Source organism: Lates calcarifer, linkage group LG1 (assembly GCF_001640805.2).
Source record: "Lates calcarifer isolate ASB-BC8 linkage group LG1, TLL_Latcal_v3, whole genome shotgun sequence".
In the NCBI taxonomy this organism is placed as follows: Eukaryota; Metazoa; Chordata; class Actinopteri; family Centropomidae; genus Lates; species Lates calcarifer.
The window spans coordinates 7,899,939-7,922,217 of record NC_066833.1 but is presented as its reverse complement, the minus strand read 5'-3'; the positions used below and the strand labels follow the sequence as shown (position 1 = coordinate 7,922,217).

Genomic DNA, 22,279 nt, shown 5'->3' with positions numbered 1-22,279 from the left:
TGTTATAAAGCCATGCAATTATGTCATCATGTTATCCTAATAGGTGACACAGATAACTTTAAGTGCTGAATGTGGCAGTTTCCCTCAAAGGTGCAGTCAATCAAATCCCAACAATGTAACAATGATTTTCCTGCACAGAAATTTTTCATGAACTATAGAATGTGTGGGTGACTTATTTTAAATGTATGTGATCGGGACACACCATAGAGTTCTCTGTCTTGATAGATTTAATTTGTAGGCAGTCTTCCACTCCTCTAGAGGTGCTGTTGGCCTCAATCTTGCCGTCCACCCCTCTTGCACTGTGCTTGGAATTTGCCTCATTCTCCCCGTTGCCTTTGGGTGGCTGCTGTCTTGGAGGAGCGTCGCTACGTTGTTTCTTGGTGACGTGGGCCTCTGGTCCGTGGACTGTCTTAACATGCTTCCTGAGAGAGCTGGGGTCCGTGTAGCGCTTGGTACACCCTGGGATCTTACACACATATGGTTTCTGCCAAGAGGGATTTGACACAATTCTTATTGTGGAAGGAAGGGATTATGACTCCGTCTCAGATGTGGATGGAAAATATTAGTATACAATACAAAAGCTCATCACAGAAAAGCCACAACATATGAAGATTTGATTCTTAAAAATACATCTACATGAGGAGAAATTTTCAGAAGCCTAATGTTGCCCTGTACAATAAATATTATCTTAAAAAGATACAAATTAAGAGCACAATGTACTCTGTAGTAAAGATGCAAATACAATATTACATCACAAAATATCAGCATGTAAGAAAACATTGTCAGTTGATCGCTGTATGTAAACATACTTCATTTGAGTGTGTGCGGTTCTGGTGCTTGGCCCGGTCTGAGGCGTTGGAGAAGGCCTTGTTGCAGCCTTCATGTTCACACACATACGGTTTCTCTCCAGTGTGGGACCTGAGGTGGGTCTTGAGGTTCTCCAGACGAGAGTAAGCTTTGGAGCAGCCCTCAAACTGCAGATGGACAGACAGATGGAAAGACAGACAGTGAGACTGCCTGAGTGCTGTAATTTTGTCTGCAGCTGGTTAGAGAAAAGAGCCCGGCAACAACAACAAAAAAGCTCTGTGTGTTTCAGTTTTCAAATGTAATCTACTCTTGGACTCTTGCCCACCTACTGTGGCGTGCCACACAAAAGCAGATCCCTGCTACACTTTTGTAAAAAGGGCTATTATGTGAAATATCTAAACTAAGTGTGAGGTGTGGTACAGCTCTTTGTCTAGTGTGCTTTGCTGAGACAAAGACAAGTCTGTGTTTTGCCTCTGTATTCACTTGTAATGTACAAGCTATAATTTGGTATTCCTTCTGAGCAGTTATTGGGAGTGTAATTGGCTTTGAAATTAAAAGAGAATCAAATTAGAGTAGCTCAGAAATGGGATACAAAAGTCAGAAGATTCCTGCTTAAAAGATGAGACTAACGGGGAGTTAAGAGTGTTATGAGAAGATACACGTGGGATTTGTGCAGAGAATATACAGCGGGGTCTTAATAAGGACCCATGGCCCCATGCTAGTCTGCAGATTTTAATTACACGCCCACACTGTCAATCAGCTTTCTTAACGCTCTCCTTTACAAGTCATCTGTTTTAATGCATTCATAAGAGCCTGTGAGCGAGCTTTGAAGCCGAGCAAACAGGCCCTCAATTTGATCTTCACACAGCAAATGAAGGCTTCAGTAAGACCAACATTATTTATTGACAAGGAAATATCACTGGCTCTAAGCACAAAGAAAATCACATGAACTTTTTTTAAAATCACTTTTTCCTGAGGCAAAGGGAAGGGCTGTAGGATAGAGACTGTATGGCTGCTAATGTGGCTGACATCCAAGTTCCATTTCTAGTTAACCAGTTAACCAGTTGATCAGTCAGTGCAAGGACCAGAAACAAAAAGCCTGTGGAACAAACTAGATGGGTGGAGTTTGAAAAATGACTGCATTCTGGTAGGGAGGGTAAACCTAAAGTCAGTGCTGGTTGCTTCATGGTAACTCTGAAATCCATTGCTTTTGGCTTAAAGTTGGGATATCTTAACCTTCAACCTTGACTCTTCTTTTTTAATCTGTCCCTAACCTTTAAGTAAATGTAATACTTAACTGGTGAAGTACCTCTAAAATGCAGTGACTAGCTAGTGACCAGATAGTAAACAGTTCACTACAGTGTTTGATAGTGACGTGAGGTTCTTACTGTGCATTTATGAGGCTTCTCCCCGGTGTGTCGCCTCATGTGGACCACCAGCATGTACTGAGCCTTGAAGGGCTTCTGCTCCCGTGAACACTCCTCCCAGCGACACACAAACTCCTTCTTCTCACCATGAATGTGGTCGTTGTTGATGTGCTGGGGAGAAAACAAATCCAATTTGATTCAATTACCACAAAGTATTACAACGTGTCTGTGACACAGGGCTGTAGATGTTAAAACAGTGACTAAACACTGAGTGTGTATACCAGCATGTGTTAATAAAAATGAGTCAGCAGATTCTTGTCTTTTCCCACCAGATGATTCTCCCTCTTTCATGTGTCCATGCACGAACACACACACACACACACACACACACACACACACACACACACACACATGTTCTGAGTGACCATCCATTATGGCTGACAGTTATTATGCATCTGTGAACATGAGACAATCACTCTAAAAGCTCTGTCTGTTTTTTCAGGCTGTGCATATCTGTGTGTGTCAGTTTCTCAAGGAAGAGGAACTTCCTCAGAATATCAGTAAAAGTGATCAGGAAGAGGATTTTTGTGACCAGCTTGTATTTATCTTCAATTCTTCTCACTTTTAACAGATCAGGAAGTCAGTGGGGGATGCAAACATTCCTGTACAATGCTTAAGATTAAAATTTTGAATTAGCTGCAGTAATTTCAGACACATTAACTTGTAAACCTAAATGTGACATCTTTGAGAATTCTCTTTGAAATAATTTGTCTACACTACAAAATGATAAATTGTACTGGAATTCCAGTATGTATTGCACCTTCAACATGTTTGAAAAATGTCTTGTTAAAATCATTAATTTGGAGGAGGGAGTTTGTCACTCCTACTACACCGTGTTGACATGCAAAAGAATGACACATTGCCCACAGTACCTTCAGTTATCTTAATTATGCCCTCAGATGCAACAGGCTTTATTAAACTGCTGACAAATACACACTTATTGTGCACACAAACACAATGTTTCTGAACAGACACACACTTGAACAACACATCCTGTTCACCACATGCAAATATCCACACACCCAGAGGAACCACTTCATTTCCTGAGGACATCCCAGGCCCACAATGCTCCACTTATGTGGCCAGGTCTTCACCAGTAAAAAAGCTCAGCGGTCGATGATTCTGCTGAGATCTATTTTGGGTGAAGGAGGAGGAATGGAAACAAGTGTGTGGCCCAAGTGCAGGCCTCTATTTTCAGGTTACACACTACTGCAAATCCATAATTTGGGGGCTCTTTAAACAGGATTACTTTGGTTATGCAGAAGCCAAAAAAACCCACAGGTGTGTGCTTTTTTTGATGATATTGTGAGAACCTTTGTGTGAAACCCTGGATGTCCTTAGGGAGATGGCATCAAGAGTTTTTGTTGTAAGAATGGATTTTAAACCCCTAGATTTCTAGTTATTTTTTATAAAGTTGATGGAAAGCACATTTAGGAATGTGTTGGCCTCACATTGTCCATCCACATTCCAGATAAAACCACCACTCCACTGACTCGCTAATCCTGGCAAGCACTCACAGAGTTTGTAGTTAAGGGGCTAGAGCTGGGGCAAAAGTTCTTAAAGGTAACTCTGGTCCTGACTCCTGCTGTCCACCACAACCCATCAGTCTCTGTGTCTGTGGACCTGACACATGCCCCTCTTGCCACTGCTTTGAAATGACTGAGATCCAGTCAGAAAGTGGAAAGCAAGAAGAGAAGTTGGCCTTGAAAGGGGGGCATGAGGTTCCATAACTCCAGAGTTGCTGGCATGACGATGGATTTATGGCCAGCCCTCTGGGCTTTAGGGGTTGGGGGTGTTGCTGGGAGTGAGAGGTTAGGGGTCATGGGGCTGAGGGGTTGGTGGGGCACAGCTGCAGGGCTTGGGCTTGAATTTGGCAAGAGCCAGCAGGCTCATTAATGCTGCGTGTGTCAACCTAACAGGAAAGGATCAGTTACTGGACTGCTTTCTGACTGAACTGAATCAGAATGGATTTAATGAGTGGCAGAGTTGTTTGAACTTTTCTCTTTTTACACAACAAAATGCAGTAGTTCTGATGACATAGGTTGGAATTTACTTTCACTAAAGTGAAGGAAACTAATAATACTGATGACATGAACAGGGTTCAGATTAGCAAAATGAGACATGCCTGCGAGACTTGACGTTAGACGGCTTCTGTTTTTCATAGTGGAATAGAGCTGCAACTGATAATCATTTAGATTTATTATTGAAAATAGTTTAGTTAGTAAGATTTCCCACAGCCTGAGGTGACATCCTCACATTTCTTTTTGGTCCAATCAGCACTCCAACATCAAAGATATTCAGTTTACCGTCACTATGTCAGAGAAAAGATTTAAATGTTTCAAGGTCTATATTCTGTCAGTGGGCTGTAATAAAAAAGTGCAACAGTGTCTGCAATTCAGTAAGTTTCTACACTAGCTAAAAGGGCCCTGTTCATACCTGGCATTACCATGAGCTCTTGGTGATCAAATCACAAGTGGACTGCTCTAGTCACAGGTGTGAATGCATCCAAAATGAATTGAGGATCCAGTCGCTCAGACCAAATTCAGAGATGGTCTGACACTTTTTTTTTAGCAGCGTGTATGTGAATATGTCCTGAGCCACAGAGACATCCTCTGCAGAATATATTCATACATACTCACTCAGTTGGTTCTCATTGCGTAAGCTGTCTTTGTCCATGATGTCTGAAATTTTTGAAAATCCTATAGAGATATATTATGGGTATGATCTAGTTTGCATGGAACACTCCAAGGAGTAGACCCAGTCTGTATTGTTTTGAATTCCTCTTTTAATTTATGGCAGACTAGGCACAGGAAGTTCATTGCAGTTCATGAAATAATATATGTGATATTTTGCATATAGAATAGGAAAGTGAGTTCCGGTCACTGGATGTGGACTGATGTACTTAGAGCTGTTCAACTGTTGAGAGATCACCCAAGACACATATTAATGCCAGGTATGAACAGGGCCATGGACACCAAGACTGATTCTCACATGAACAAGTTGATCCTGGGTGTCGTACTCCTTGGTACAGCCCTCCCAGTGGCAGTTGGTCTCATATATGGCCTCAGGCTCTTGCTTGCACTCGTCTTTATCCAGATCCTCACTCAAGTCCAAAATCCCTCCACCATGGTCCTGGAGAAAGGGGATGGCACTTGTCATCAGGGAGAAGCTAACAGACTGTATAGATGTACATATCCATTAATGCAAAAAAAAAAAAAAAAAAAAAAAAAAAAAAGGAAACAGACTGCATCCAGCAGTCTGGGCTATTTTGCATCTTTTCCTCTTCTTAATCGTAAGGAGTTGCTGCTCAAGCTCAATGTGTGACAGCATCTTTTGTCATTAATTAAAGCTGCATTTTTATTCATTGTCTGTAATCAATTGAAACCAAATTAACAACTGCAGTTAAAAAGAGGACTGTTTTCCTCCTGCAGAGGCTGAACTTAAAATGATACAGCAACAAAATCTGTGTGGTTGATGAGGATTTTCTGAAGGTCAGTGCAGACCCAAATTTTTGTACTTATATCAGCTATTTTTTGATTGCCTTACCTGAGAAGTTGGTGAGATAGGCAGCGGACCTTCTGCTTCTGTCTTAACTTTTGATCTCTTAGTGGTCAGTGGGTTGACTGTGCTGCTCACTGCTGGGTCTCCACTGGCATTCTGAAAGAGACAGACAGGGTTGAAGAGGCACACTTGTACTGCAATGAATATGACTTTCTTAATGCCTTTGTGAAGCAGAAAAGGAGGCAGAGTAACATGGATCTTAACTATGCTTCTTTTGCCATTCATGCATTCTGTGCCAACCCACTCATTCATAATCAGTGAATCATTCCATTAATTCTAACATACACCAACCTATTCATTCATCTGTCTGAGCATCCATTAGCCTTCCCACTTTCCACTTCCTTACCTATTAATTTAATCATTCATTCAATTTATTAAACCACCAGATTCCACTGTTGCTTTCCACACGGTCATCACAGAAAGCGACTGAGAGGAATCAGATAACTAAGTCGCAAAGATGCCATGCAATTGTTTTTGGCTCAACAATCAGCTGCAAAGAGATATGAGGAGTCACGGTTGCACCAGGCACCACGGCCCATAAGTCAGACTAGGACCTGCCACCAAGACTAAACAGTTTAGACTGCTTTATGATCGCAAAACCCACAAGAAAATATGAAAGAAGAGGAGTTATTACCCTTGGTATAGAGTGGGGAGGAGACAGGGTCGGGGGTTGGGGAGGGAAGGGGCTTTGATCTGCCAACAGACTCTAAACAAGACAGAAAGACAAAGACTCAAAAGGCCTGTTGAAGCTCTAATGGAGATGAAAAGAAAGGAAAAATATAAATGAGTGTGTGTGTGTGTATACATTGAGGTTCATTGGAGGGTGTCCAACATTGGAGGGGGGTCTCTTAATCCCACCCAGACGCTACAGCGTTGAGCGTTTCTGGGGGCCTCAATGATTCATGCAGTGGCTGGAGACCAAAAGGGAAATATGTTTCTGATCACTGTTGAAATGAAGCTGACTGTGTGTTTGTGTATGAATGGGGGGTGTGTCTTGGACACTGTTGGTGTGTGTCAGTAGACACTGTGCTGAAACTGTGCTTGAGACAGTTGACAGCAGTGTGAGGTGGAGTGATTCACTGAGAGGGAAGTTTACATTACGAGTGGCTGTGGTGTATACAGTGGGCTGATAAAGAGAGACAGAGGAGACAGTAGGAAGTAAGACAGATGGAGCTGGGAGGGAGTCTCCTGCATATTTTTGACCTGAGACACAATTTACAAAAATTCTTCATTCATGACAACAAATCCAAACTATATTTACTGTACAACTCGTCTTCAGTTCTGAATAAGTGTCAAAAAATTAGTTGATTAGTTGATCAACATAAAATTTTGATAAGCAAATGATTATGTCACGTATGGAGCAGAACATGCTGGTTCCAGCTCTTGAAACAAGAGTATTTGTCAGGTCAAGCTTAGCCCAGACCCTCAAGATTATTGAGTCGCTGCCCATATATCATAATTTTTCTGGTGATTTAAATAGTTCCGGATTTGTTGCCATTGAAGGCTGCGTGTTTGGTTGACAAAACAACTGAGACAATTGGAGCTTTGTAGGTGAAATTAAGAATGGGTATGTCATCTTCCTGTGCCACAGCCAGAAAAATGGTAACAGAAAAATGAGAGTGTGAATGACTGACTAAGATGTACAGGTTGTTTTAAGTGGCCTTACCTGAATAACAACTCGTAAATCTGCATATTTATATCTATCCAATAATCTATACGACTGATTAAGGAAGCTGAATGAACTGGCAGTTCAGTTTGATTGTAAGGTTATGGCATGAGTCGTCTCCAGCAAATCCAGTCTATCATATGAAAGTGAAAAATCATCTTTTTGGAGGTTGTTTGCGAAAGCCTCAATACAACAGCCATACACAAATGGGAACTGAGGTAAAGACTGAAAGAGAAAGGGTATTTCCACTTGAATCTGTGTGTATGTTAATATACAAGTCACACATTTATCCGTAGAAATTCACTCATTCCTACCTGGTTTGCCTCTGCATTGGAGCTGTTGTGGGAGGTGGACATAGGCGAAGCAGTGAGGGGGTGCTGGCGAGCAGAGAAAGAGGATGGTGAAGGTTGAATGAGAGGAGGTGTGTGGCCGAAGGCGTTGAGACCCCTCTGCTGGGACAACAGCTGCTGGTATGCCACTGGATTGATGGGATGAGGAAAACTGAACGAGGGGCTGGGAAAGAGGGAAAAGGAAACTGTTATCCTGTGGGAATTATGAATTGAGTTTTGTCTGCTGGTTAGTGTTCAAATAAAACCACCACTACGTTTCTAATAACTCTTTTTTTCTATTAACTTTTTTATTTACTCTAGATGTGATGATTTAATGTTAAAGGGTAACGCTGGTATTTTTGAATCTGGGCCTTATTTTCTAATGTTTTAGGGTGTAAATGATTGATGATCAAGTTCATACCCAGAAGTGTATATCTGCCTGTTAGTGTGTGCACACTATGTATGCATGGGCTCCATGTACATACCTGATCCCTCCGACTGAGAGGTGGCCATAGGAGCTGCTGGCAGCTGAGCTGGAGCGGGAGTTGTTGATGTAGGCCACAAGGGAGTTGGGTGAGGTGCGGATCATGGTCTGCAGGTCGATGCTGGCATCTGACAGTGGAGAGATGGACAGTGCCCTCTTCCTGCTCAGCCGGGGTGTTAACCGTGGGCTGGAAAAACGTGACACTGGAAACAAAAGACATAGAAGCTGCGTCGTCATCTATTTAGGCATCACTACATTGATGAACAACTTTAACACAAATTTATATGATATGTAACGTGCAATATCTTTCAGACACTGCTGGCATTCCTCACATTAACTAGACTGGAGAATGAATGTGAAAAGTCCCTGTACTTCTGTTAAATCTCCACATGGTCGCAATTGAAACCAGCATTTATCCTGGACCATGTTAGCAGAAACATTTGGCCCCAAGCATTCTAGTGGAGGTCATAGCCATGCTAAGCTACACTCTATCTCCCGCATCTCTCTCTCTCTCACACACAGCTCCCCTATTTAACTTTCGCATCCTCTTATGCATAATGAATCGCCCTCAGTCATTCTCAGTAATTACCTTGATAGCAATCTCTTTCAGACCGCTGTACTTGGGCGAGTTAAAAGGAGGCAATTTAAACAAATTGATCTCAGAATACCATTTAAAAAGAACAAGGCTGACTCTCAAAGGTAGGGTTCATGGCCTCCTGCTAGACCTGCTTGTTGTACTTTTTTCTTCTTCTTGTAGAAAAGAAAACGATGGAGGAGACTACTTTCCCATGAACTTAAAGAGAAAGCTATTTGTTTTTCCATACATACTGAGAGTCCATCATTCATGTCCAGACCCCTCCCTCAGATACAGAGACAGGTCACTTGTTGGGACCAACAGGTGCTGCTTTGCTGTGTAGAGCAGGGCTGGTGTGTGTTTGTGCACGTATGTAATTGGGTCTTAAAGTAGACATCATCAGAGGCGCGAGAGGCAGGAAACTCATAATAGGCCCATCACAACACACCTCAGCACATGCACAGTGACCTAACATACACACTGCATGTCAACTCCACTGCTGCCAATATGTTGCCAATCCCCAAGTCTCTGCTGGTGAAACTCAGCCCCTGAAGCCAAATGAATCCAGGCACCACCATAATCACCATGCCAGACCTACAGCCATAAACTGGGGCCTTACTTCCAAAACTGTTATGTTTGGAGGTGGCGAATCATTAAGCAGAGGCATATGCACTTGGTTAAAAGGCTGCTGGGAACTTCAGAAAGCAGACAACAGTAGTTGGGGGTCTGGAAAAAAAAAGACTGCTAGAGATGACAGAGACATGCATGAAAGAGCTGGCAAAAACAACAAACGGTCCTCAGGAATGTGCCTCTTTAAGGCTAATAAATAAATGTGTCATCTTTCGTTAACCACATAGAGGGTTGGGAGCAGAGTAAAGGAGGGAGGCAGTAGGAGAGAAATGCAAAAAATGTTGAGGGTGAAGAAGCAGGCAATCGTCTTCTTGGGAACATTGATTGTTGTGAATGAGGACTTCATTCTGGTAAACTATGCATTGCTCCATATGGGTCATGCAGCTGCTATGATCTGCTGTTTTTGCAGTGAGGCGAACTTGCTGCCTTGCCAACAGATTTAATGGGAGATAAGTGTATTAATATACCCCTTTATAAAGCAGGAAACAGTCCTCATAACCTGGTGGCCTGGTAGCCTGCCGCCTGTCTCACCCTTCTGGGCGCTGTGCCCAAAACACCGCCCTCTACCTCGATCTTCAAACCACCCACTCAATCTATACATCTACCTCAGCTCAGAAGAATTCTCAGCGCCTCCAGCAACAAAGTTTAAACGTCTATAATGTTCGGTTTTCTATTGCTAAGGTGCAGACAAACTACTTTTGTTTAGCTCGGTCTTGTTCCTTGGTCTAACCTAATTTTACCTGGAATAAATTTCACACACACGGACACACAACTCTCACCACTTGGTAAAGGAGTGTTTTATTTGTGGTGGTTATAATTGAAAGGGCGAGCAGGTTCCGGCACAGAGTGAAAAAACAGATGTTGCACAGGCAGTGGCGGCACAGCAGTGTGTGGTAATATGGCATGTGTGGGTAAGAGTATATATGTGAGTGTGTGTCTATTGTATATGTGTGTTTTGTGTGTGTGTGTGTGCGTGTGTGCGCGTGCCATTGCTCTGTGTACTGTCTCGTGGGCTGGTTGTAATTGTGGGATCTGGATTTATATAGAGTCATAATTACAGGCTCTCCAGTATGCATTGATACAGTAAAAAAAGAGAAGAAAAAAACGATAGTGTGTGTACATTATGTGTGTGCGTGTGTGTGTATATATATATATATATATATATATATATATATATACTCACACACACACATAAGGTATATGTGTGTGTGCACATAAAAGGATAGGGGTGAGGAGTGTGTGTGTGAGTGTGTGTAATTATTTTAAGTATTTGCCTGTGCTGTTTTTACTGAAATGGCTTTGTGGAAAATGAAAACACTTTAATTGGAGGGTTGAACTAATCCCCAGAAGGAGCACCAGCCCAGAGCATGTAGAGGGTCACTACATGGCTCTGTAAAGAACTGGCTTGTAGCCTTTTCTCTCAATATAGTGATTCTAAAACTGGGGCTGTCACATCAAAAACACTGGCGTTTTTAGATGCAAGAAAATAAAATCTGAAACTGACAACTTCAGATTCAGATTTATTCATATTTATGAGTGAAAGCAGTTGCAGTTTTCATTTCTCTGAGAAATCAGAGATCTTGAATTCATGGAGACAGTGGAGCCAACAACTGAATGATGAGCAGTCCTGAACTAGGCTGCTGCTGAGTTGAACACCTTGATTTAAATTATAGATTGTTTTTAGACATTTTAATGCAGAAGGTTTAGATATTATACCTACCATAAATACACAGGTCACAGAGTGATGGGGGGCTGGAGGGGTTTCAGTTGAGGTCTTTGAGGAGTTAGTAGCATTGCTAATCTATGGATCCAAATCAGAGTGGTTTTTAGGTCATCAACTTCAATAAAATGCCACAGTGGAGTTTTATACTAAAAAGGCTCTGGTGACTTGTATATGTTTATTGGCTTGGGAGTGAATCTGGTTTTTAGGTTTTCAATTCTCTGGCTTCTAAAATTTAAAAACATCTGTCTTTATTTACATAAAGAACAAATCACCAGAAACCCTGTGTCCTGAGCAGTTGGCCTCGTGGATAATCTTTGGCTTGTCCTTGTCTAGGGTGAAGAGGGGGCTGCCCAGCCCCACCACACCACAGCCTCAGTTGATGCCAGCAGGGCCCCATGCCTCCACATCTTCAGCCAGCTTAGCCAAGAATGTTTATTTTCCCTGCTAAATCTCACTAATACTAACACTGTGAATTTTATTAGCCAGGGAGCTTGCACAGAATCCTCTCTGAGCACCCAGTGTCCAGCCCAAAGCCACCGTTGTGTTTGTCAGTGTGTTTATGCACACACTTCTACCCATGTGTTCATGAACCAACATATAGTTAAGTGTTTGTATATGGTGTCTGCAGGGACCAAACCCCCTCTGCCCACCTCCTCTCTCCTCACCACCACATTGGTGCACAGAGCTATCTCCCTCTCCTGCTGCATCAACAATAAAATCTCTTTTTTCTCAGGATGGCAGACATTTACTTTGGCTGTTGCTTTTGTTGTGGGAGCTTCAATATTTTCCTGCAAACCGATCTAATATTTCTCTGCCCACCCACCCCTTACATACCTGCTCGCTCACATACAAAACAGCTTTCTGAATGCTTACCAATGTTAAATATCATCATCTCTGTCTGTTTACACATCAAGCAGTAGTGGTGTATCAGTACTGATGCTAACCATACTTGCATGATTTTTAATTATGGATGTTTTTCTATCTTACTTCTACTGGGGTTCAGAGACTGAGTCCAGCTTCCTGTAAAACACGAACAACAGATTTGGCCCTGTTGTTTATACTTTGGTATTCTGGTGGTGGGTGGTGGTTTTTCCTCCTCTGTGCTTAACGTAAATGGAAAGACTTCTCTAACAGAAACTAAGAGGCATAAGCATAGATCATTTAACATAGACTCAAACCTAAATTCTCTCAGAGGGGCAAATGAGGGGTTCAGATAGTGAAGGGTTTTAGTTATTATCATTGAATGTGGCTCTGTCTGGACAGAGATTTCACGTTGTGATCTGAACCACTGGACACGACAACTGCTTGTTTTATTCCATGTAGTGGGTTGTAACTGACATAGGATCTGGGACACTTCAGGACATCTTAACAAGAAGACTATGAAAGCCTAGTATATGGCTGTATGGTGTATGAAATGGTATAATTACTATTATTGGTTGGTGTCTCTCACCAAGTCATGGTGAGAATCAGTGACTCTATAATCACCTAATCTGACACAGTGAGCTCCTCAAAAGGCAAAATAATCTGTAATCCACTTATCCTGAGGAAATTGACTGTGTTTCTGTGTTGCACCTCCAAATAAGAACAGAAACTACTTCTTTTAGAGAGAACTGAAATGACCTTTAACCACTGGGCCAATTTACTTTGCAGATTTACCACAATACCAGATTTAACTATTTTTTATGGATATTTTTAAGAAAGTGTCCCTGGAATGAAATGTATTGTTGTTTGTTTTAATCCAGTCTGCTCCTCACACACACCGTAGACACCAACACTGATTTATTGGAGCAGCTATGCTGGTAACAGCACTTTGTCATGTCCATCCATGTGGTAATGTGGGAAGAAAAATCCAGCAAACAGCTCACAGATCTTATGAAACAAGACAAATCCAACCATTATTTTTCTGGGTAGCTTTGTGTTATAACAGGGGACATGAAAAGAGGTCCCCCAAAGTGTGTGGCAGTCTGTAGTTGTTGGCCGCAGCATTTTTAAATCTTGTCTTCTCCATGCACTGGAGATAAATTCTTGTATTTTAAGTGTCTGGTTTGATTTGTGCCCAACAGTAAATCCTAAAATTCATAAGTGGACCGATAAGATCCGTAACCATGTCAAAAAACTTTTACTGTAGCATGTATTCACAACTTTTCCACCAGCACACTTTTCACAGCAGCGCTCAGTGTTTCATGGTTCAACCATAAGCCTTGCAATTCACTTATCCAGAGAGGAAAAGAGTGAATGAGAGAGAGGTGGGTGAGAAGCCAAACTATGGGTTCACTGAGGGCTTCCAGTTCTTGTGGTGGGTCTGCTGAATACTGGTGCATAAATTGATTTTTATTATGGGTTTTATCTGCGCTGCCATCCAAAACTAACATTAAGGGATGAAGCACATATTTGCCACCTCTGCCACTACTCCTCCCACCCTCTGGCAGTAAATAAGGTCTTTGATTCTGGCCAAGGCTGCCCGCGATGACCATTAGTTGGCTGCCTCAGTCAATATGGGCCCTGTTTCTGGAGGCTGCTGTGGAAGAGCCTCCAGACTGGCAGAGTGGCCCAAACCTGACCACATCACTCCCAGCATGGTAGAACACTAAATAAAAGCTGCTGGGATGGAGGCAGCGAGTGCGGACACTGCGTTAGAGCAGGCGGTGGGGGTGAAGGAGGTGGGGGAGTTTGTGGCTATTTGAGCAAACAACTTCCCCAAACAAGTGCGGGCAGGGCAGCACAGCGGCAGTCACTGAGGTGGTTGGAGGTAGAGAAGAAAAAGAGGGAGGAGGGAGGGGAAAGAGGTGGTCCACAGTTTCTGCAAGGCCCCTTACTCCCCCCCTCGCCCTCCGGTCTCACCACGGCTGTATTTGACTTAGTGATTGAGGTAATTAAAAAGATTAATTGCAAAGCGATCCCGTATCTGATTCTGTTTTTTTCTCTCTCTCCTACCTGAGCGTGAGGATGCCTGCATTAGTGTCATGCAGTGACTCTGGAGAGCGTGACACTGCAGCAGTGAGGGGGGGTAGTTTTTTTCTGGGTGGGTGGTTGGACGCAATGAAAGAAAAAATGAAGGCTCCAGGAGCAGCGGTGGAGTCATTGCCAAGGGGAGTATTTGATTATCAGGCATCGAAAAGACTGACTTTCATGGACCGTTTTCCACTCTGTGCCCTCTCTGTTCCCCATTCATAAGGGCTGAAAGTTTCTTGGATGCGTTTTGCTCTTGAAATCAAATGTCTATTCTGGTGCCTGACCATCATTTTGATAGAGGGCCGAGGTTCTAACTGGCATGAAAGAACAGGCTGGTCTCTGTTAGTCTGTGTGTAAACACATATACAAGTTTTTCAGAGCGTTTGCCTGCCTATTGGCCCGGCTGTTAAAGTTTTTGTGTGTGGTGTTGACCCGCCTCATCCCTGCCAGTGGACAGTGCATGTAACCTATTAGGTTAATCCCTCACACAGAAACATAGCAGTGATGAAGGTCTCAGGTTTACACTCATACTGCTGCCCTTTTACAGTTACTCTGGGTTTATTTTGTAGGATGTTATTCATAACAACACCTGAAACCCTACCAGAGGGTAATGTGTTTTTACAACCTCTATCCTCAACAAGCTGCAGCCTCTCCATGTTACATTTAAGTCCAAAAGCTCCACTAGCTTTGATGTGGCACGAAAAAGCCTCAAGAATAAGAGGATGACATTAACTCACCTGAAGCTGAGAACAAAGAGAGTTGAGAGTTGAGAGTCTCTTTCAAAAAGCAATGACTGTTGCTATCTACAGGTAAGATCAGCGGTGGCAAATCATATTACCTTTAATTATTTAACATGCTAGTAACTTACTAAAAGGCCAAAATAAAACTAGGCTTATGTGTAGTTTAGCCAAAACTCTACAAGCCACAACTTATTCTCCAAAGATTGTTTACTCAGAAAAGGAAACACCACTCTGCTGTGATCGGGTAGTGTGTTTTCACAGTGATAAGTCTTCTCTAGTGAAACAATCTCACTGATTTTTTTCTAGAAATCTATTTAACTGGAGTAAAATGTTAAAACTCATATACAGTAAAACATGTTCAGCTGTGTAGAGAACATCAAGAATTATTCTCCTCACCGTCCATGGGGCTGATGTAATCAGGCAGGTGCGCTGCAGCGGCCGCCGCTGCTGCCGCAGCTGCCGCCGCACCGCTCTGCATCAGCAGGTCACTGTAGGGGCTTCGCTGACTGGCACTGGCCATTAGGTGGTAGTACTCTGTGGGGTTGGCTCCTGGTGGAGGAGGGGGGAGACTGAACAGGGCACGGTCCTTCAAGTGTTCATGGGTCACTGAAGCAGAAAAGAGGAGATGAGGGAGAGGTTAACTTTTTCTACCTGAAATTGAAACGGAGCTACTAAGCTTCTGTGTCTTCTTGTCCTATAATATGAAGTAACCAATCAGCATATGAGGTCTAACAAAATCATCATAATAATCCCCTGAAGTGATGCTAAACACAGATTTTATTCTCCTGTAGTGTTCACAGACATCATTGACGTACCCTCTGACCGAATGACAGAAGCAAAGATGAGAACAGAAAGGTTATGAGAGGAGGACTTAACAGGAGAAATGAGTGCCCTGCTGTTACAGATAATAAGATTTGTGCTTGCATGCCCCAGGGCAGGAGGCTCCTGATAAAAGATGTCTGATGTCTTTGAGGCTTGCTGGGTTATGGGAAAATATCTAGGGAGTAAAGGAAGCAGAGGGGGAGTGGGGTGGATGAAGCGGTTGCAGAAGGAAGAAATACCACATTCCTGCAGTTCTCTGGTGTTGTGTATACATTTAGTTTGACAGGCTGAAGTCATACACAGAGTGCAGGTGCACACACACACTCCGAATGCTGAGAAAGCCTTAAATGCTGCTTGTGAAAAGGTAATATTGACGTAAAATGTGTTAACACCTGCGCCTAGTAAAGCCACATTTAAAAGCGTCAGAAACTATAAGAGTGAGAGATGGATTGGTTTTCCTCTTTCCTTCTTCTTACTATGCCTGTGTCCCCCCTTTCCTCCATTTCCTGCTCTCACCCCCTCCCTCCACCAGCGGGTATGGGTGTGTGGAAGGACAAGGGTGTGGACCGACGGTGGTTTAATATGCATGGTGGTGGAAACAGGGAGGAAGTGGGGGCGATTATCACTGGGTGGGGGCCAAGTGGGATATTGGGGAAGCAGAACCGCAGCCTCCCCCACCCTCTGTGCACACAGGCTGATACATTTATGCACACATACAGAATAAGTCAAGAATCTGGATCCATCAGAACCTATTAGGCCATGGCTGTGGTAATGGTGCACAGGCAGTGTGTTTGTGCTGCAGCAGCAGAGAGCCGGGCATGTTCCTCTGGTTTCTCCATGGCTGCCAGATCACGTTACCACCACCACAGTCATGAACACAAAGGAATGAGAGGAAGCAGCTACACTCCCACTGGTCCCAGTAAAACCTGACAGAAAGTTACACTGGTAAGTGCAAGGACGTTCTCAAAACACTACTTGTACTTTTATAAATTCATTCAGTGTCTATATAGAACAGTTGAACAGTTTATAGGAGAAATAAACTGAAAGGTAAATTAAATTCACGATGAGGGGTGGTGTCAATGTTTTTGGTTTTTAGTTTTGCAGGTATAGGACAACACATTTCAGTCTGTAGGAAATATGAACGTCTGAGCCAAATTTTCTGCTAAGCCATCCAATATTTGTCAAGACATTTCAGTCAAAACCACAAACGTCAACCTCATGGTAGTGTAGTCAGGGTATAACTAGAGGCAGTAGGATTCACCCTCAGTCCAGACCCCAAACACTGGGGCAGTTACACCTGTTTTGTTCTTCAGGCTCTATGCTTCATGACATTCACTCTGAATGTTTAGGATCATTGTCCTGTTGAATGATGAAATGTTGTCCAGTGGGTTTTGATGCGTTTGGCTGAATCTGAGCACATTCATCCTGTTGCGTCCATTGGTAGTAAAATCATCAATAAATACCAGTGTGCCACTTCCACTGGCAGACATACTTGTCCAAGCCATAACAGAAGCACCACCATGTTTGACAGTTGACGTGGTGGTTGATTTTTGTCTCATCAGTCCATAGAACTTTGTTCCAGAGCTCTTCCAGTTTTTGTTTTTGAGTCTTGCATTTGAGTCTTTGCATCTTGTGATGAATCCTCTGAGGTTATGTTCATGAAGTCTTCTCTTGATTGTGAAAATTGTGTGTAAACTACCAGACATTGCAATTCTAATTGTTACAGCAGAGATCCTGTTAATTTATATAGTCTACCAAAGCAGTTACAGTTTCACAAACAACCTTGAACACACGCCTGGCACCCAGGTATCCCTATCAGAGGTTTACACATGCTCCACTGAGCTCTGTGCATCCACAGACTTTATTTATGTTCTGCAGAGCTGCAGAGTGCCCTCCATTTGGTGCCATACTTCCCTGCCACTTTATCAGTGACAGCATCTCTTCCGCATTGCTTCTCTTGAAAGGCTGGGAGGTATTACTTGCCAGCAGTGTGTGCTTGGTGATTTATTGGTTCTTGGTGCAGGCCAGTGGCTTCTCACTTCCCCAACCTGTTGTTTGAACAGGAGTAGCAAGGACAGATCTGCCATCGTGTGAACTCAATACTTAATTTCCCTGAGGGAGTCATCCCAAGGGATCAATAAACTCTAGTCTAAGTCTAAGTCTAAGGGACTCCACGTTTGTGTCTGTGCTAATTTCCATGGTTTCCTCCGCTAAACACACAAACATACTGGAAAGTTGCCTGTACCACAAAGCATGTGTCTGATATACCCACAAATCACCAACATGAACACACATGCAAAAGCACCATAACATGTTTAATGAAAGGTGTGCCTCAGTATTTTATGAGGGGGAATGTACAGTGTACAAGCTCCAGCCAAGCAGAGAACAGCATAAACAAATTCTAAACCTGCTCAGCTCTAATCTCACCTCCTTAATGTTAACTGTTCAAAGCAGCTGCAAAATACATTTTCCACAGTTCATTCTTCATTTTGTGTAGGCTTGAGTGTTTCCATCTTGAAAATGCTGGTGTTTGTTAGCTGACAGCATGACAGCATGTGAGAAGTATATTTCTATTTTGTCCATTTTGTTCCAGGGTTTGCCATACGTAAGTCCTGTAAATGTTCCAGCCTAGGTTTGTGTATATACTGGTACATTCTACCAGACAAATGTGTTTGCAGACCAGGATTATTAATCAAAATTTGCAACACTTCAGCCAAAAGCCATTGTTCTCATCAGAGACTGAACATACTGTACAGCGTGTGGCTCTAACAAGGATTGGAGAGATAGAAAAATGTCAGGACATGGACACATCCTGTGCTACAGCTGTATAACTGCTATGGGAATTAGAGGTAAAACATGGAAAGCCATGAAACTACTTAAGTGACAAACGCTTTAAGGTGTGTTATATTAAAACTTAACAAGTTTCAAATAATTGAACAATCTGAATAGGGCTGCACGATTAATCGCATTAAAATTGCGATCTTGATTAAGAGCACTATGCGATCTTATTTTTAAATGACAGTAATTCTGCTGCATTTTCATCAGGGACACCTGCAGCATCAAAATGAATTTTCCTATCTCCCTCAGCCAATGACAATGTGTCATTACACCACATGGTTCAGAGCAGCAGAAACTCAAATAAAGTCAGCAAGAGCATGTGAGTGACAGCGGCTAATGACAGTGTGAGGCCAGACGTTGTGTTAGGACAAGTAAAAACGGCAAAATTAATCCAGAGGAAAACCCCACTGATGGCACTGTGCTCGTGACCAAAAAAGATTAGCTAGGTAATTGTACCTTTTTCAATTCTTTCTCTCTCTCCCTCTCGGCTAAAACCAGGTATTCTGCAAGTTCATAATATTTCGGCAGTAGCAGTAATATTCCTGCAGTGGGCCGCAGCTACAAAATGTCTTATCACTGGTAGTTTCCGCTTTAGATGTACAGATTCTCGCAGTGGGCATGCAGCTCTCAGCAGGCAGGTAGAACTCACCTGACACTGGAGCGGAGAAAGTTAGAGCGACTCACACTGCCTGCATTGTGAGTCGTTTTTAGCTAGCTTGAATAGCTTTGATAGCTAGCTACAGCAGAACAAAGATCAATGTCTTTGTGCTGCCAGTGTGTGGGGTAAGTCTTACCTTCAGCAGGGCTCAGTCCTCGGGCAGCTGAGATCATGGAGAGTGTGGGGCTACTATGTACTGAGCGCAGGTAGTGCTCCATGTGGGGGCTGACGTATGAATGTGGCGGGCTGAAAGGTGACTCGCCTGTCCCGGCTGCCGCGTGGGGTGATAGACGGATCAGGGAAATATCTGAGATGACTGGACTGCCTGTAAGTCCTGGAGGTCTGTGAAGAGAGAATAAAAATGAGACACATTTGGTGGGGGAGGAAGGAATGAAGGATGATAATCTTAGATAAACAGAAAGAGAAAAACATAGTGGGAGGTGGGTTGAGGGGATGGGGGTTGAGAAAAGCCTGTCCTAATTTGATTAGTTGTATTACGTGCACAGTTATCATTGTCGGTGATCCTCATTGGCATGTTCATAGACAAGCCTTACCTTCTGTTATTCCAGAAAAAGTGCAGATCCTAGATTCACTAACACCCTTTCCGCTCCACAGTCCCACAGCTAATACATAATAATCCCCTTTTGTTCACCTTGTTCTATTAACCCCTACAGCTACAGACAAGTTTAGACCAAGGGCTTTTCACCTGCAAGGCAACAAGAAAGCGTACTCTCTGTTTGGGTGGGCAAAACTATAGAGTCTCTCACATCAGAAATTACATGACATATGATAAGAGAGTACAGTGTGATGCTCTAAAATTTAAGTAGGTGCCTATGGTCAAAAGTCTCGCCTGAAGATCTCCGACAGCCTGCTGGTCACTCCAGGCTATACAATAAATTTGTCATCTCTGGGAGGTAATTGCTGGTTCTGCTTGCAGAAACACAGACACGTGGGTGTTGTAATTCTCGATTGGCCTGAAGGGCTGAACTCTAGATAAGAATGTCTGCTGGCTGCTGGCAGTGGCACAACCCTTTGAAGGGGCACTACTATTTATGTCGACCTGGTGCATGTTCGCTCTGATAAGCAGCTTCTTGTTCACTTAGTGTGTGGTAAGAACACCTGGTAGAAATACAGTCATCACAGAGGCACTTAAACAGGAGAAATGATGACTAATAGAAAGAAGGTTGAATGACAAACTGTGGTTATATTGCTATTTTAACAGTAACTAATAATCTCCTGAAGGGATCCAAATGTACCTGACTTATCATTTTGGTCCCATATTTGGCCTCACATTACATTCTGAATTGAGAAAATTCAGTGACCTCATGCTGGCCCTGTCAAAGATTACACTCTCAGTGCTTCAAGTCAGTGAACTCCGTAACATCATCTGTTAATTTTCTTTTGTCTCTCTCTTTGCGTTGCTTCAATCTGTTTCAAAATCAGGAACAATTCTTTTGTAGGACATGTGACCACAGTGACACTCTCCATAAGTCATCTGTCATATAATGTAATAAAAATAACAGAATAGCTGTCTTTATGAGTCCCTGAGAGCAAATGCTGTTAAAACTGCCACTTTAGTAGCTCCATGGCCGCTGTGAACAAATGAGTGTTTATATGTGTGGTTTTGATTCTTGGCAGCATCAACTACATGTTGGGTACACAGTGTGTGAGAGAGCAGAGTGTAAGGAATGGAATCAACATGAAACATTTAGTTTACATCCAGACTTTGTGCCTGTCTGTGGACTGAGTGCAGACTGAATATAGATAAATTACGTTCAGCAGTATAGATTGTCATCATTCAAAAGAGGCTTAAGTCTTAAAATGATGACACTGTTTGAGTGTGTGTCGAATCATTTGATGAAATGAGTGTGACTGGTCCAGGTTGTAGTTACTGGCTTTGGCTATGAAAGGTGGGCCTGAGACCTAGTGAGCATGCTTGGCAGGACCTCAGCACACCATCCTCCCTTCAGAGTTTCCTTGCTTAGTCTTTCTTTCACTGCCTCTGTGCAGACGCCAACCTGCACCCGGCCCAACCCTGCCCAGCTCAGGCTGAGCCAACCAACCCAGAGCCCAGACCCTCGCTCCATTTCCAGTAAGTGCCTGCAGACTGTCGGCCTTGTCTGAGGGCCAATTTTCTGCCGTCAAGCCCACTCTTCCCCTACAAACAACCATAAAGAGCCCTCTGTTCTGGGTAGGAGGGGAGAAGTGAGAAGAAACAGACGCTCCATACACAAAAACATGCTTCCCTTGGTCCGCCTCTAAGCAGCATACAGAGAGCTTGGCAGTGCCTCCTCAGATTAGTGCTCAGGTGCTTCACTGAAGGACTACCTGGGCAAACTGGCACTAGTGCTAGCTCTCTTTTTTTATCAGACAGGGTTACTCAAAGCTTGACAAAGTAATCACATACTGGGATTCCCGGCATTCAGCTAAATCATAAAACTATAGTTCAGTATAATCTGTTTATCTAATATGTGAATGGACCGAAAACACCTGCCTGATGAAATGCAGGTTCTGTTTTCATGTTTGATCATGGATCAATGGGTACCAGATTTCATATAAGTTTCATTAAATAGTGTATGGTTCTAATATTTTGTATTGTCATAAAAATGCTGCATTTTTAAAGGATAAGGTTAACATTAATTTTCTTCGTCATCAAATCCCACCAAAAGACTTTCCAGTTTACCTACAATCTCTGTTGCTGAACCTCATTGGTGCCTATTGAACCTCTGAATTAACTGTTCATTGTCTCATGATGTGTTGTGATAAAGATAGCATGAACCACAGTAAATGTACTCAGTGTACTTCAAGAAAAATACAATCAGAACATCAAGCATGAACTTGCTTTGACAAGAAATCTGTTTAATTTTCATTATAAACAGCATGCCATTGCTCTGCGCTCCACCTACCAAAACCATTTTGCAATATTGTATTTTAAACCTATATCCATCAACAATAGTTATTTGTTTCTTGGCCGATAGCAAACCAGCATGTTGACACACACCACTCAAGCTGCAGTTTATCACTCAAACAACCATGAGTCTATATGAGGCCTTCATAATAAGCCGAAA

At 42.8% G+C, this 22,279-nt stretch overlaps 1 protein-coding gene across 2 annotated transcripts in view; it reads right to left on the bottom strand.

Annotated features, from left to right (window-relative positions):
* The window catches only part of gli2a (GLI family zinc finger 2a), a 71,734-nt gene that overhangs the window by 5,788 nt on the left and 43,667 nt on the right, over positions 1-22,279 (bottom strand). The window contains exons 4-13 of one of the 2 annotated variants that reach the window (XM_051069880.1): positions 19,348-19,553; positions 15,290-15,499; positions 8,276-8,477; positions 7,776-7,974; positions 6,430-6,501; positions 5,781-5,891; positions 5,226-5,366; positions 2,196-2,345; positions 810-974; positions 203-484 (exon numbers count right to left, since the gene is read on the bottom strand). In XM_051069880.1, the coding sequence (XP_050925837.1) occupies positions 203-484; positions 810-974; positions 2,196-2,345; positions 5,226-5,366; positions 5,781-5,891; positions 6,430-6,501; positions 7,776-7,974; positions 8,276-8,477; positions 15,290-15,499; positions 19,348-19,553 (1,738 nt within the window). The remainder of the gene's footprint in view (positions 1-202; positions 485-809; positions 975-2,195; positions 2,346-5,225; positions 5,367-5,780; positions 5,892-6,429; positions 6,502-7,775; positions 7,975-8,275; positions 8,478-15,289; positions 15,500-19,347; positions 19,554-22,279) is intronic. The other variant, XM_018683084.2, reaches the window with a different exon arrangement.